Raw genomic sequence first — 16,110 nt, forward strand, 5'->3', positions numbered from 1 at the left:
GCAAGGGCAGAAATTCAAGCTCTACTTTGTAAAACCTGATTTTTTTCCTTTTTGTCCCCCTGCCCCAATGATTCTTTTTTGTCCTTTCTCTTTGAACACTCTGAAACAATTTCAGTGTGGTTATGGAACCAAAGAGAATAGGATTCTAATTTCAAGTGGTATGGACCAGCCCTACAAGCTGAAGGAGGGGTCAGAGTGGGAACCCAAAAGAAAGACACCACTGAGGAGGACGCGTCAGGGTGACATCAACGAGCAGCCCTCCACCTGGAACACCTGCTTCCAGTGTTCTTCCTACTGACACTGTGAAGGGGTTTTGTTTTTAGCAGAAGGCTGTCCCTTACAATAGCTAACAACAATCCATAATGGAGATCTTCTACTTCAGAAACACTTTGGCACCTTATCATTCTAAATGGAAAGAAACGGAATAAAAGTTCCCTTTGTAACAAAGTGTCACTTCTTACCTTGGATTTCAAATTCATCAACCTCATCAGCAGAGCCAGAGTCAGAGAGCTGTGCCGAAAATCACGTGAGCTGAACTGGGAGCCTGCTGGAGGTTGACCCGAAAGCCTGTTATGTTTAAAACAAAAATGGAATAAACAGGGCAGAAAGAGATCTTCTTGTCCTTCCAGTGTCACCAATAAAAGGGACCTGATATGACCTCAACAGAGAGAAATGGAAACTTTCCCTTTAGAAAGTTTCAAGTAAATAGAAGGTACTACTATCTGGGAAGCAAATCTGGGGAGTTTCTTAGGTCTCCTCATATCAGAAAGCTATTTTGGAAGGGAGCTATTCCTTTATTTATACATATACATATATATATTTAGAGCTGGGGTTTCACCATGTTGGCCAGGCAGGTCTCGAACTCCTGGCCTCAAGTGATCCACCCGCCTCAGCCTCCCAAAGTGCTGGGATTCCAGGCGTGAGCCACTCTGCCTGGCCTGGAAGGCAGGTATTTCTGATGTGGGAAACGGAGAGACTCTAGGATGAGTATTCCTATATGGTAGAAAAAAAGTAGGACTACATAGAAATATCTTTCTGACAGCAAAGGAACCACTGGTTTGGGCACCAGGCCTTATGCCTGAAGCTGGGAAAATGTGGGAACAGAAGTGTCCACAGGCTCCACTGACTTCCGTGCTCAGCCTCCTGGTACATGGGGAGCAGGTTCTTGGTGCGGATTTGCTGGCGCCGAAGGCGGATCTTCTGCTTCAGCTCCTGGATCTCTCTGTCACTGTCTTCCTCTTCCACGCCCTCCTCCTCTAGGCACTGGCTCATCATGTTGCACTTCATTAGCTCGATGGCAGCAATTAAGGACTCTGAGATGCTGAAGTGGGCATTCTCCTGGGGGAAGGAGGGCACCAAACAGGCAAAGGGTTAGAAGTATTGAATGACATACTCATTATAATGTGGAAAGGGGAGTTTCCAAGATAGGAACTGTTGCCGCCAAGAACACCCTGGAGAATGGACATTTCTACTACGAGGAAAGCCGATGGCTGGAAAACCTATTCTAGGTTTTCTTCACTCTCTTACTTTGCCAAGCCTGTCCCTTCCTGTCTCATTTCTACATAAAAATATGATAGAGAAGAGGCCCAGGATTTCAATCAGGTTCTTTCCCAAAATCATACACCTGTACACAAAATATTAAGGTAAATGCTATGTCTCAAGATAAAAGTGCTTTGTAGTCTATAAAATGCTACACAGATGTCATTTATTGCTTATCTGAGCCTTAGAACAAAAGATAGAATTTGATTCTGGAAACAGTATTTACCTAAGGTGCCAGAGTCAAGGGAACCGCAATCATGCAGCAAAAACAATGCTGCCAGACGCAGCGGCTCACACCTGTGAATCCAGCACTCTGGGAGGCCAAGCCCAGGAGTTCAGGACCAGCTTGGGCAACACAGGGAGACCCCCCCATCTCTACAAAAAAAATTAAAAAATAGCCAGGTGTGGTGCGCGTGTTTGTAGTCCCAGCTACTCGGGAGGCTGAGGCGGGAGGATTGCTCGAGCCCAGGAATTTGAGGCTGTAGTGAGCCATGACCGTGACACTGCACTCCAGCTTAGGTGACAGAGCAAGACTCTTGTCTCAAAAAACAAAAACACACACACAAACTCGATGCTTCTCTGCCCAGGTTGGCCTTCTAAGATAAATCGCTAATATTTGGGACTCAGTGAGGGGCACGTGCTCCCTGCAGAGTTCCTCAGAAACAGAACTTGCTGAGTTTCCCTTTACTGTGAACTCATCTTTACTGCAATCCACCCCCATGTCACTGCTAGATCCCCAAAACCTCATCAGAACAAATGGCACCACAGACCTTCAGACCCAATCTCCCAACTCACGAGCTCTTCAGGAGCCCCCGATTCCCACCTTTTCCAGGTCGGCACAGCTGCCGAAGTCTTGCTCAGAGAGGTAGCTGATGAGGGACTGCCCTTCTGACGGTCTTCGGAACGTGCCTTCCCCTGAGCACAGGTACCGACCACCTTCTGTGGGAAATGGAATGTGGATGAAACAGCCAAGCTTCTTCAGGAAGTCTTAAGCTTTTATCATTAAAGATGCTCCCAAGTCTTCCCAGGTAACTGGGAATTGGAGGTTGGAAGAAGATGTCTACCTTCTAAAAGAATTTCTTGCACTTTGGGAGGCCAAGGTGGGCGGATCACAAGGTCAGGAGTTTGAGACCAGCCTGGCCAACATGGTGAAACCCCATCTCTACTAAAAATACAAAATCAGCCGGGCATGGTGGCACATGCCTATAATCAGCTACTCAGGAGGCTGAGGCAGGAGAATCATCTGAACCTGGGAGGCGGAGGTTGCAGTGAGCCAAGATCGCGCCACTGCACTCCAGCCTGGGCAACCAAGAGCAAAACTCTGTCTCAAAAAAAAAAAAAGAATTTCTTGGACTCTTAGAATCCCAGAGCACTAAGCCTCTTGGTTGGAAAACGGTGGAATAAACAGACAGAATCTTCTGCCATCTAAAATTAAAGAGAACATGCTCTCCTCGTACCATAAAATAAAGAAAAACAAAATAAAAATGTAGAACTCTGGGCTGGGAGGCAGAAAAGGACACAAACGGCTTCCTCCTCTGCATGATTTCCACGTAGTCTGTCTGCTGGCTACTAAGCCCAGATACTCCAAGGCCTCTTTTCAAGGTCCATCCCATCCACTCCGAGAGCCACTCCATCTGGACCAGCCGACATGCCCGGTGCCAAACACCCAGCACACAAGAGAGGGTGGGACCCGCACTCCGAGAGCCACTCCATCGGGACCAGCCGATGTGCCCGGTGCCAACACCCAGCGTGTGAGAGAGGGTGGGACCGCACTCCGAGAGCCATTCCATCTGGACCAGCCGACCGTGCCCGGTGCCAACACCCAGCACGTAAGAGAGGGTGAGACCCGCACTCAGAGAGCCATTCCATCTGGACCAGCGATGTGCCCGGTGCCAACACCCAGCGTGTGAGAGAGGGTGGGACCCGCACGTCAGAGAGCCATTCCATCTGGACCAGCCGACGTGCCCGGTGCCAACACCCAGCACGCAAGAGAGGGTGGGACCCGCACTCCGAGAGCCACTCCATCTGGACCAGCCGACATGCCCGGTGCCAACACCCAGCACGTAAGAGAGGGGTGGGACCCGCACTCCAAGAGGAGCAAGAGAAATGGCAGAGCATTGTGATTTCTGGCACAGGGGTTAAAAATGACAAAAGAGCGACTGACACTGTAACAGTGTGTACCCTCCGGAGAGCTGAGATGAACCCCCAAACTCAGAGCTTAGCAGGCACAAGAGGTGAGCAGAGACAAGATACAATTTTAGCCTGGCCTTCCTAGTATCACATATTCCATGTACAGAGAGCTGGGTGTGCTGACTCACTGCTTTGACCAGAGTAGGGCAAGGGGCCTCTCAACTTCGCTTATCATTGCAGGATTCTAACGACGATGACCACCAGCGAGAAAAACACATACGAAATGAGCAACAGATGCATTCCCAACTTTGGAGTTTCAACATTTAACTGCACCCTTCCCAAAGCCCTCCCAAGCAGGAGAGAGGTGGCACACCAACGGAACAGCCCAAGGGTACAGAAACACAGGGAGGGAAGGAGATGGCAGGTCAGTACATTCTAAGTGGAAAAGAAGAAACGTGATCCAGAATGGGGCAACATAAAGGAAAGAATCAAATCAAAATGGATTCATGGAATTTGCTTCTCTTTCCTTACGTCTTTTAACCAAACATGACAGGAATATCAGCTGATTTCTATCCTCTTGACAAACCAATTTAGAAAAGTCTTTAGATGGTAAAACAAAGACAAGTGCATTGAAACTTTTCTGACATCTTGACAGGTTTTAAAGTAACATCAGAAGATTTACATTCACTAAGGAAATGAAATGCAGCAGCATCCTAAAAAGAAGCATCAATGCAGTGCTGGAGAGGCCCAGGGAGAGGGCCCTGTAAGCAAAGGGCTCATTACGGGCTCGGCCCGTCCTTACTGAAGAAGGGAGGGAGGGAAGGCTGGCGAGACAGACAATGCCTGGGACAGGAAGAGCGAGAGCTGGGAAGGAGAACAGTAGCAGGCAGGGTTTGCAGGAATGAGAAACTGATATTCTTCACAAGCAAACACAACATTTCCAGACCACGGAAGGAAAAACAGGTGGAAAAGCAGGTGAGTGCTTGAAAACGAGCAGGATGCTGTGGGAGAGTGAATGACTGAGCTGCATCTAACCCATTTCCCCGACAGATGGTACCAACTTGCTCCTCTCACAAAAAATGCTACTCTGTGCAAAGACAATTTTGTGTTCTTCTTGGGCCTCAAAGACTTCTGGTAGCCTGGCCGTGGGCTCTGTTTCTTCCTACTGAACTGAGGACAAACTAGTAGTCACCATGATGCCTTGGTAAAAAACCATGACATGACTTAGAAGGGACCTTCAAGATTCCAAACAGCACACAACACAAACTCCACCACGACCTTTAACCTCTTTACAACATGTGGCATTCAGCCTTTACTTACTGAGTTCACTACCTCCTAATGCCACCACTTAACTAATTCTCAGAATTCCCTTACACTCACTTGTTGTCTGCCTTCTTACAATTTCTTATCTCCTTAAGAAGAACGCTATTCTAAATGATGGTCCTACAGACTTTATTCCTCTTTAAACCATCTGTTTTCCAAGCTAACATACCCAATGGCCTCACCCACTTCCAGGAAGCCACGGCTTTCAGCCGTCTCTCACTACTCTGCCTTGCAGACACATTCCAGTGTTCCTCTCCATGAATCATGGTACCCAGGATGGAACACAAATCTCAGTTTGAACACCACCATGACAACAAGGAAACAGACTGAAACCACTAGAAAAATCCTAAGCAATAGCTGGAATGGGGTGCAGGGATTTATAGGGAAATGAAAACAGGTGAAAGAAAAAGGAAATGGAACTGCAGGAGAGGGAAAAAAAAAAAAGCCAAACATGCAAGTATATCTAAGACCACAGAAAGGGGATAAAATACATTCTGGTGTTAATTCAAGGAAAATAAAGTAATCCATAGGAAATATTCAGTTGTAAGAAAATTCTGGGCTGGGTGTGGTGGATCACGCCTGTAATCCCAGCACTCGGGAGGCCAAGACAGGAGGATCACTTGAAGCCAGGAGTTCAAGACCAACCTGGGCAACGCAGTGAAACCGTCTCTACAAAAAAAAAAAAAAAAAAAAAAAAGAAAAAATTTTAAAAAAGAAAAAGAAGTCTGCCACTGATTCATCATGATGCCTCAGACAAATAGCAGGCCTCAGTTTCACCTTTGGGCAAAACTGAATTGATAAGTCTTGACTCTGCCTCCCAGAAGCTGTTGAGAGACTGAACGAGGCATTTGGAACTGTGTAGAGAAACACATCACATGAAATACTGGTACCATTTATAGACAGTTCCAAGCATCACAAGACCAGGCTAGCCAGACTTGATTTGACACCAGACTGAAGGAGGTTCTGAACTAAGAAAGGTGGTCACAGAGAGAACAAAGAGGAGGTGGAGGACCGATTCCCAAACCTGCAATGGGATCTTCAACTATAATGGTGATATTCCTGGGGCCTCCTGCAGGTAGACAGACAGGTGCAGAGGAGAGTCCAGATAGAGCAATGAGAATACAGAGAGAGAAAAAAAGTGTCCTAAATTTTACCCAGCAGAAGTGGGGATGGAACTCCCAAGAGGAAACCCCAGTTGTGAAGGACGGATGGCTTGTCCAAGAAGAAGCTGCGCGTGACCCATGTTTCCTCAGATCCTCTGCACACATTTTCGCTGGCTCCCTTTTTCCAGTGCAGGATTCCACTGGAATCCATATGGATTCAAGAATGGGGCGGGAAAGTGTTACATGCTCAAAGGCCAATGGCTTGGACTATGGCAGACATCAGGCCTGCAGCAGGAGATGTGAAGTGAGGGTCCAGCCCACTCATCTTCACATCTAAGAAAGCTCATGGGAAGACAGGCTTTGATTTGGAGATTCTTCTCCTCAAGATTTCCAACAAGTTAAATCACATTCTTGAGGGAAAACAAAGAAAAAGTTTGTAATTCTGAAGGTTTCAGACGAGGGCCTTAGCTCTCACCTTTCCAGAAATTACAAAGAGAAAGCAATGCTATCTCCAGTTGCTAAAGAAAACGCCCCTTTTTTTTTTAGGTCCTTGAATGTTTCACATTTATTTTTATATTTTATTCTGGGGCTTTCCTGACCCAGAATGGCTTTGAGCACAAAGCTCCATGCTATACTTCCTCTTAGCAGATCCTACTACAAACAAAACCCAACCAAAGCCTGCCAGATACCACAAGCCAGGAAGGATGATGGCAGGGAGATGGCAAAAGCAAGGAGCCCCACCTTCCCCACGAGTAGGCTGCCCCTGCTATCAGGTGGTGTTTGGTGAGGGAGGTCCCAGCCACCAGGGCCTCCTTATCTGACTGCCTCTCAGCCTGAATCAGTGATGTGGCCGTCAGCCCCACCTACTCAGTTGCTGGATCGCATCACCCTATACTCACTATAGCCTTCGTTTTAATTAGAAACCCCAGTATCTCTCTGCCTCTCTCACACTGGTATTATTACACCCTAGCCAAACTTCTAAGACGTCACAGGAAATGACAGAACTTAATGGCATTATTTTTAAAGCTCAGTAATACTTTCCTCAATCCAAGAGATACTTTGAAAACTCACACTGCGATGAGTCACGCTATCCTCTGATGTTACCAAACTAGTAAAGAATCCAGGAAAACATTTAATATTAGCAATGTATAAAGAAACAAACATAAATAGACTTAGAGATTTTGAGTCTTGGTATTTCGTTATAAACTTCTTTCATTACAAAGCAAGATGTCATATCGTCAGAACAGAACATCTCTTTCTGGCATCTGAAAAGTCCCCATAACAAGCCCTCTCTCACTCTCAATTCAGGGTAGTCTTGCTAACTAGCAGCTGGGGATCCTCGTTACCTGGAGCTCCTCTGGAGGCGATGCTGGTATCCGAATGGGAGCGAATATGGCTTTTCTTTGCCCCACTGGTGACGGTGAGTGTCTGCCCCTCTGAGAAGCTGGACCTGCGGAGGACACTGGACAGCCGGCTCTCCCCACCTCCCTCCTGGTCCCCTAAGGAAGAGGCAGCAGAATCTGGCTTCTGGGAGCTGCTGGAGGAGAACAAATTGGAACTGCTGCTCTCGGCATTGCTGCTGTGACTCTGACAGCTGGCAGTCCGGCCTCGGGGGTCCAAGTTGCCAATGGCCAGGTACTCAGGCCCTTCACTGGCATCACCGGGGGAATCATTCTGGCTGCTGACCCAGGATGCCTCTATGGGGCTGGTCAGAGTACTGGAGCTCATTTCATTTGGGGTCAAAGGGGAATCCCTGGCTAGTGCAGAGGCTGAAACTGGGGGGGCTTGGATGGTTTGATCCTCTGCTGGTGAGATGTGCCCTCTGCTTTCTTGAGGTTTCCGGGGAGGGCCAGAGAGTGAAAAGGAAGTAGATCTTCTCTCTAGAATATAAAAGGAAATGTAAGGGGAGCAAGGGTGAGGTGGAATCCTGCAGTATGTATGAAGGACTGGGTGACCAGGACATACGATGTCACCTCAGAAACGGCAAGTCAAATAAAGTATAAATTATTTAGAAGCAGCTCAGTCAAGAGTATGGGCTCCTGAGACAGTGCTTTATTGCTTATTAGTATGCATTCCTCATCTGAAAAATGAGCAGTAAGAGGACTGTTTGAAGGCTCAAATGGGATAACACATACACACTGAATACCACAGAGCCTAGTACACGGTTGGCAATCATTCAATGTTAGCTAGTATTGAAATGCCTTCTTGGCAATGTGGATTAGAAACCCAGGGGAATCTACAAACATCTCTCTCTTCTGTTACTTCATGATTCTACTGAATTATTTCAAGCTAGTCACTATATAACTTATAAAGATGTCCTTTATTAAGAAAAACTGTACAACCCAAGGCTCAATTTTCCAAGCCTGTGAGCAACCACAAAGTCTTCTTACTTTCCAGGGCTGGGGATAAATGTAATGACCACTTTTTCCTGTCCCCATACCTGAGCCATTGTTGGGCACGGATTGATGGAGGCTAGAGAAGGACCCAAAGTAGGAATGCTGAGCATAGCTGGTTGGAGGGGTGTATGTGGAACTGGGCAGGGCTGTAAGGCTCTGGCTCTTTGTCACCAGGAGTGGGCTCTCGTGCTTTCTGGCAAACTAAAAGGCAAACAAAACCAAAAAAATGTGTCAGAGTTAAGGACAAAGGGCCTCAGAGTGGGGGCAACGCAGTGCTGCCGAAATGCCGTAGAAGCTACCTTTGCAGTAGGCCTGGACTTTAGCCAGAGCCTGTAGATACAGCAAGGCTACCTTCTACTATAGTATGTAATTTACCACTGTGAAACCACAGCTTCTGCACTGGAATCCTTCCAGGTGTTAAACCAGGAGTACTTTATTACAGAGGCAGCACAACAAAGTGCTTATGTACGTGGAATCAGAAGTCAGACAGACTAGGGTTCAAATCCAGGCCCTGACACTTATCAGCTATTTGATCCAAATTTTGGACCACGTATCTACTCTGTGCCTCGCAGCCTCCTTTATAAAATGAGATCAACGCCCACTTCACAGGGTTATGAAGATTCAGTAAGATGATACATTTACTATACATAGCACCCGTGCTGGCACGTAGAAAGTATTGAATGGATAGTAACCAACAATCAAATTAAACGAATCAGGCCGGGTGCAGTGCCTCACGCCTGTAATCCCAGCACTTCGGGAGGCCAAGGCGGGTGGATCACTTGAGGTCAGAAGATCGAGACCAACCTGGCCAACATGGTGAAACCCCGTCTCTACTAAAAATACAAAATTAGCCAGGCGTGGTGGCGTGCACCTGTAATCCCAGCTACTCGGGAGGCTGAGACAGGAGAAACACTTGAACCCGGGAGGCGGAGGCTGCAGTGAGCCGAGATCATGACACTGCACTCCAGCCTGGGCAACAAAGTAAAGACTCTGTCTCTAATAATAATAATAATAATATGATTAATTAATTAATTAAAAGAATCTGGAGAGATAGGGGATCTGCTTCTCTAAGAAGTGGGGACTCTGATTCCATTCTAGCTAAGGCACTGACTGGAGTATTAGTGATTAATTTTAGGCAACAAATTTTCTTTGTACTATAAAATTTTCTTTACATCAAAGAAAAAAACATGAAAAAACTGACCCAGTGTAACTTAAGCTATGCCAGGTCTGACACTAAACCCTAACCAATTCAGAACCATCCCTCTTTTCCCCAGATCTTTGTCAAGGCTTGGTATCCTTTGTCAAAAGATACCACAGGTTTGGCCGGGCGCGGTGGCCACGCCTGTAATCCCAGCACTTTGGGAGGCCGAGGCGGGAGGATCACGAGGTCAGGAGATCGAGACCATCCTGGCCAACATGGTGAAACTCTGTCTCTGCTAAAAATACAAAAAAATAGCTGGGTGTGGTGGTGGGCGCCTGTAATCCCAGCTACTTGGGAGGCTGAGGCACAAGAATCGCCTGAACCCAGGAGATAGAGGTTGCAGTGAGCTGAGATTGTGCCACTGCACTCCAGCCTGGGCAACAGAGCGAGACTCTGTCTCAAAAAAAAAAAAAAAAAAAAAATGCAAGCCTTTCAGCTCACAAAAATGGCTAAGTGAAAAAACAGTTTGCTGTAGAGGGTTACATCCTGCTGAGCTCCAGGGACCCAGCACAGATGTGGATAATTCCTTGTCCCTTTACCATGGACGCGTCGATCTGAGCCAGGAGACGGGGGTTGTTCTGTTCCACTGCTTCCAGGCACTGCAGCATGGCCGTGACGTGAGCGTCACTTAGCAGGAAGGCAGCATCTGGGGAGAGAAAAGCTGCCACAGTGATAGAGCCCAACAGGGAGCCTTGAGAGAAGCTTGAGGAAGGAGACAGGGAGGGTAAGGATGAATGAGGAGGAGGGTGAAGGGAGATCAGAAACAAAGTAGAGGAGAGGCTGAAGAACGCGAGGTGCAGCAAAGTGGCCGGGACAAGAGGCTTCAACGTCAGAAAAATCCAGATTTGAATCCTGGCTCTGAGTGACTTTGGCCAAGTCGCCTAACCACCTGGAGCCCTGTGGATTGGAAACAGTAGCACCAATGCCCAACTCTCAGGGCTGCTGTGAAGATACTGGACAGCAGTGACGGGCACGCAGGAAACTCCTGGTAAATGGTGGCTATTCTTACGGCTTGTGTGTGTGGCCGTAGGGGACGACCTTAACATAAAGTTGGATTGTGTCTTACTTGGGAGGTGAGAGGTAAGTCTGGATATATGTTTCTGAGTAGAATCCCTATGGCATCACGTGAAAAACAGGAGGCCCTGCGGGCACAGTGGTCACATCTGTAATCCCAGCACTTTGGGAGGCCGAAGCGGGCAGATCACCTGAGGTTGGGAGTTCGAGACCTGCCTGACCAACATGAAGAAACCCCATCTCTACTAAAAATACAAAATTAGCTGGACGTGGTGGCGCATGCCGGTAATCCCAGCTACTGGGGAGGCTGAGGCAGGAGAATCGCTTGAACCCAGGAGGTGGAGGTTGCAGTGAGCCGAGATCATGCCATTGCACTCCAGCCTGGGTGACAAGAGCGAAAGTCCATCTCAAAAAAAAAAAAAAAAGAAAAATAGGAGGCCCTGGTAGTAGAGGGACAGGATAGTGAGGTGGGTGACAACGAGCAAGCACAGACAACAACCCTAAGTGGCCTCCACCTACCTGTGTAGAATTTTCTGATATACTGTCTATCCCCGAGCAGGGGCCGGAGCTGGGCTGAGAGGCAGTGGCACTGCAGGCTGTGCTGCAGCCACAGCTCGGCAACAGCAGGTTCACTCACACCATCAGCACTGCTCTGGCCGTTCTCGTGCAAGCTGATGAACTGGGAAGCAAAGGGGTATGAGTCAAAATACACGTCCTGGTAGATACGGCAAGATTGAGGCCTAATGACCTGAGAACTAAATTGAGACAGGTAAGGCAAATGCTTTGAAAGGCTTCACCCTGGGTCCCATGTATGCAGGCATTTTTGAAAATAACAAAACTTTTTTCCCTTCCCCAGAGGAGAAAAAGTGGCCTGGACCAATGGGTTTGCATGTTTTTTTTTTTTAAGCAAATAAAGTCGGTCCCTACAGGGATAATTAATTTCCTTTCCTCAGCTGATAGGCAACTTGACATATTCCCTCCTCGGAGCCTAGAAGATTCTTCTGACAGAGCTTCAAACAGTGAAGAGCCACAGCTCTGCCAGCACAGCCGCTCTGCTCTCATTCTTACCTTCTCCACGTGAAGGGCTGCATGGGGACTGAGCCACCGGATGTCTTTCACGAACTGCCAGTAATCAGTCTGGCGGCGGCACGCCTGCGAAGGGAACACACACAATGAGCAAGTCACGACCATTCTGGACCAGATCTAGTTCTAGGGTTGGCATTCAGAGACAGGAAAAGGACCGCAGGACTGCTTGAGTCCAGGTAGACTGGCCCATCTCTACAAACAATTTAAAGCTTACCCCGAGTGGTGGGACATGCCTTAGTCCCAGCTACTCAGGAGGCTGAGGTGGGAGAATCACTTGAGCCTGGGAGGTCAAAGCTGCAGTGAGCCATGATTGTGCCACTGCACTCCTGCCCGGGCAACAGAGTGAGACCCTAACTCAGAAAAAAAAAAAAAAAAAAATAGGAATACTACACTTGACATGTTTACCCTTTTAAAGAATAATTGTTAAAGATGATTTTAATCATTCTTTTGAACAGGTAATATATGCATATGATATACAAGGTTTACAGTAAAAATAATGTTTTCTTTTCTTTTTTTTTTTTTGAGACAGAGTCACTCTGTCACCCAGGCTGGAGTGCAGTGGCGTGATCTCAGCTCACTGCAACCTCCACCTCCCAGGTTGCAGCGATTCTCATGCCTCAGCCTCTGGAACAGCTAGAACTACAGGCACACGACACCACGCCTGGCTAATCTTTGTATTTTTAGTAGAGACGAGGTTTTACCATGTTGGCCAGGCTGGTCTCAAACTCTGAGCCTCAAGTGATCTGCCCGCCTTGGGTCATTTGTGTTGGGATTACAGGCATGAGCCACCATACCCGGCTGAAAATAATGTTTTCTACTCTTTCTCTCTACCGTTCTGTTTTCTACAAAATAATTCGTAAAACTGGTAAAGAGCTATTTGTTAAAAGCCAGAGCTGGATGTCTTTAGCCCCTACTGCAAAAGCAAAATCAAATACGGAAACATCTACTTTTCCACGCCACCAGGTCAGGAAACAGCTGTGGAGGCAAAGAAATGCCCAGACCAGATGAAATGGTCTCGCACTGGGACAGGCCTCAACATGCAAAATGTCTGTACCATAACAACCCAATTGTTGTTTTTCGATAACCTTTTCTGAAACTACTGGGTAGGGATTAAAACTAAAATCTAAATAATTAAAAATATATAGACCTAGCACAAGTATCAAGAGACAGACAAGGCCAGGCACGATGGTTCACGCCTGTAATCTCAGCACTTTGGGAGGCCGAGGCGGGCGGATCACTTGAGCCCAGAGTTTGAGACCAGCCTGGGCAACATAGCGAAACCTCATCTCTACTAAAAATCCAAAAACTTGGCCAGGTGTGGTGGCACTTGTCTGCAGTCCCAGCTACTTGGGAGGCTGAGGTGGGAGGATCCACCAGAGCCCAGGAGGCAGAGGTTGCAGTGAGCCGAGATCGTGCTACTACACTCCAGCCTGGATGACAGAGAGAGATCCTGTCTTAAAAAACAAACAAAAAAAGAGACAAAGACCAATCAATGGAACAAAATAAATAGCCTGAAAAAGACCTTAAGATATATCAGAACTTAATACATGATCTAAAACCACCTCAACAGTCAGAGGTGCTTCTTTCTAAAAAGTCTTTCTTCTCGCCTCTACACTGGGAGGGTAGAAGTGAGAACCGGAAATGTCAGATGTGCAGGCTCTTTTGACAATAAACATCATGAAGACCTTTAGTATTCTGGTGGTAGTGTGGCAGGGATTCAGGTATCTGGTTGAGTGGATTTTAAGTGGCCAGCCAGGGTTGGGCAGCCGTGGGATATCAACTCCAGCATGTCTCTTGATTATGTCATTTTTAAGTGAAAAGCATGTAAATTTGGGGCCCGGTGCGGGGGCGCAGGCCTGTAATCCCAGCACTTTGGGAGGCCGAGGCGGGCGGATCACAAGGTCAGGAGATCGAGACCACGGTGAAACCCCATCTCTACTAAAAATATAAAAAAATTAGCTGGGTGTGGTGGTGGGTGCCTGTAGTCCCAGCTACTTGGGAGGCTGAGGCAGGAGAATGGCGTGAACCCGGGAGGCGGAGCTTGCAATGAACCGAGATCGCGCCACTGCACTCCAGCCTGGGTGACAGAGCAAGACTCCGGTCTCAAAAAAAAAAAAAAAAAAAGAAAAGCATGTAAAATTGGTTTCTTTTCTTCAGACAAAATTTTAAACTAACTTAAACCCTTAAACTACTTTTTCATTGGGGAAAAAAATGGAAAAATTGATTATTCAGGAAATATTGTTGAGAAAATTGGCTGGCTAGAAGTAGACCAATTTAGGCATTCTCCTCAAATCATATAAAATAAATATGATTTATTTTATAAATTCCAGAATAAATTCCAGCTGTATTGAAGAGTTAAAAAGGAAAAAGAAAACTACAAATCCACTAAGAAAAGTAAGGGTATTGGATTTCTATGCAGATAAAACTTTCAATGTTTAAAAGCAGAAGTGCAAATCAAGCCGGGCACAGGGGCTTACACTTGTAATCCCAACACTTTGGGAGGCTGAGGTAGGAGGATCACCTGAGTCAGGAGAAGTTCGAGACCAGCCTGGTCAACATGGTGAAACCCTGTCTCTACTAAAGATACAAAAATTAGCCAGGCATGGGGTACATGCCTGTAGTCCCAGCTACTCGGGAGGCTGAGGCAGGAGAATCACTTGAGCCTGGGAGGTGAAGGTTGCAGTGAGCTGAGATCAAGCCACTGTGCTTCAGCTTAGGCAACGGTGCAATACTATGTCTCAAAAAAAAAAAATAATAATAATGCAAGTTCTGATTCAGCAGGTCTTTCCTTGCTACAAAAGTGCAAATCATAAAGGAACAGAGAGAGGGATAAATTTTATTAATAAATTTCTTTACATAAAAAAAGAATGTTTAGCATTTTTTATAATAGCAAATAAAGAAAAATATGTAAACAACTTTTTTTTTTTTCCAAGACGGAGTCTTGCTCTGTCACCCAGGCTGGAGTGCAATGGTGCGATCTCGGCTCACTGAAACCTCTGCCTCCTGGGTTCAAGCAATTCTCCTGCCTCAGCCTCCTGAGTAGCGGGGATTACAGGTGTCCGCCACCATGCCTGGCTACTTCTTGTATTTTTAGTAGAGATGGGGTTTCACCATGTTGGCCAGGCTGGTCTCGAACTCCTGAACTCAGGTGATCCACCTACTTCAGCCTCCCAAGGTGCTGGGATTACAGGCGTGAGCCACCGCACCCAGCCTGTATGTAAACAACTTGAACATTTATCAGTAGAGTACTGATTAAATTAGGGTACACATGTAATATATACACATTAAAAGCAATGCTACAAAGAAAAAAAAAGACTACAGTGGTAGACTCAAAAAAAAAAAAAAAAAAAAGAGCAATGCTATATTCTTTGCTGAAAGAATGACTTTCCAATTCTCCCGACCTTGACAAAGAAGCACTCAAGTTGGGTATAGATAATTCTCTAGAACAAACATGCACTTTTACTCCCACCGATTGAGTTGTGGCTTACCAAGAATCAGTTATTTTTGTTCCCAAACCTATTCCTGTCAGTTGTACTTGTTATAATTTCACATTTGAAGTAATGATTATGCACACTGAAGAAATGACTGTATTTATAAACACTACTATGCTCTGAAAAGCCTTTTCAATAAAGGTAAGTCACTATAAAGAGTTGATACCGAATTAGGTGGAGGCAAGACGATTTTCAGAAGTTAGGGGAAAAACGAAAAATGAAAATTTTATATTCATACTACAGGATTTTTTAAATTGCTGGCTCAGTATAAAAGAAATTGAAACTGGAAATTCTATCTGATGTATGAGCGGCATAGTTTATATAAGAAAGATGATACAGACTCCATCAGTGGGCCCATACTCACAGAATAGGCTTTGACCCAATATCCTAAGATTGTTGAATAGATATAAATTTGTTTTAAATTAAAATAAGATGTTTGAGTTACATATATTATCATTACTTGATTTCCCTCACTTCATCAATCAGTTAGTGATCTAGATCATGTTGCATCAGAAGTTTTTTTCCTGTTCTTATCGAAAAATGGTGTGGAGTTCACAGGGTAAATAAATAAAAGAACAAATGTTTGAATGTTGAGGAAAAAACCACCACCATCACCACCACCACCAACAGATGCTGTGAGAATGAGGAACTACCCACTACCATAATGAGAAGCTACTACGGGTTTTTTTTTTTCTTTGAGACGGAGTTTCTCTCTGTTGCCCAGGCTGGAGTGCAATGGCGCGATCTCAGCTCACCGCAACCTCCACCTACCAGATTCAAGCAATTCTCCTGCCTCAGCTTCCCGAGTAGCTGGGATTATAGGCATG

The 16,110-nt window shown here is 46.1% G+C and overlaps 2 protein-coding genes across 3 annotated transcripts in view; both read right to left on the bottom strand.

Moving 5' to 3' along the window:
- Nucleotides 1-1,017: 1,017 nt before the first annotated feature.
- On the bottom strand, nucleotides 1,018-3,580 carry LOC115837299 (run domain Beclin-1-interacting and cysteine-rich domain-containing protein-like). The gene is made up of 3 exons (XM_030822813.1): nucleotides 3,548-3,580; nucleotides 2,363-2,512; nucleotides 1,018-1,338 (listed from the first exon to the last, which is right to left on the bottom strand). The coding sequence occupies exons 1-3, from the start codon at nucleotides 3,578-3,580 to the stop codon at nucleotides 1,018-1,020; spliced, it is 504 nt and encodes a 167-aa protein (XP_030678673.1).
- Nucleotides 3,581-6,002: 2,422 nt separating this feature from the next.
- LOC115837326 (run domain Beclin-1-interacting and cysteine-rich domain-containing protein-like) overlaps nucleotides 6,003-16,110 on the bottom strand; it is a 36,121-nt gene continuing 26,013 nt past the window's right edge. The window contains exons 3-8 of one of the 2 annotated variants that reach the window (XM_030823047.1): nucleotides 11,775-11,858; nucleotides 11,226-11,385; nucleotides 10,232-10,338; nucleotides 8,536-8,692; nucleotides 7,442-7,975; nucleotides 6,003-6,505 (exon numbers count right to left, since the gene is read on the bottom strand). In XM_030823047.1, the coding sequence (XP_030678907.1) occupies nucleotides 6,477-6,505; nucleotides 7,442-7,975; nucleotides 8,536-8,692; nucleotides 10,232-10,338; nucleotides 11,226-11,385; nucleotides 11,775-11,858 (1,071 nt within the window). In that variant the 3' untranslated portion in view covers nucleotides 6,003-6,476. Of the gene's footprint in view, nucleotides 6,506-7,394; nucleotides 7,976-8,535; nucleotides 8,693-10,231; nucleotides 10,339-11,225; nucleotides 11,386-11,774; nucleotides 11,859-16,110 lie in introns of those variants that run through there. The other variant, XM_030823046.1, reaches the window with a different exon arrangement.

This window comes from Nomascus leucogenys, chromosome 11 (assembly GCF_006542625.1).
Source record: "Nomascus leucogenys isolate Asia chromosome 11, Asia_NLE_v1, whole genome shotgun sequence".
In the NCBI taxonomy this organism is placed as follows: Eukaryota; Metazoa; Chordata; class Mammalia; order Primates; family Hylobatidae; genus Nomascus; species Nomascus leucogenys.

Excerpts from the sequence above, each read along its gene's own strand:
- LOC115837299 (XM_030822813.1), bottom strand. The coding sequence starts at position 3,580 with ATGTCGGCTGGTCCAGATGGAGTGGCTCTCGGA. Across the intron at positions 2,513-3,547 it reads CAGATGGAGTGGCTCTCGGA|CTTGGCTGTTTCATCCACAT; the intron begins GTGCGGGTCCCA and ends TTCCTGAAGAAG. Across the intron at positions 1,339-2,362 it reads GCTGTGCCGACCTGGAAAAG|GAGAATGCCCACTTCAGCAT; the intron begins GTGGGAATCGGG and ends TCCTTCCCCCAG.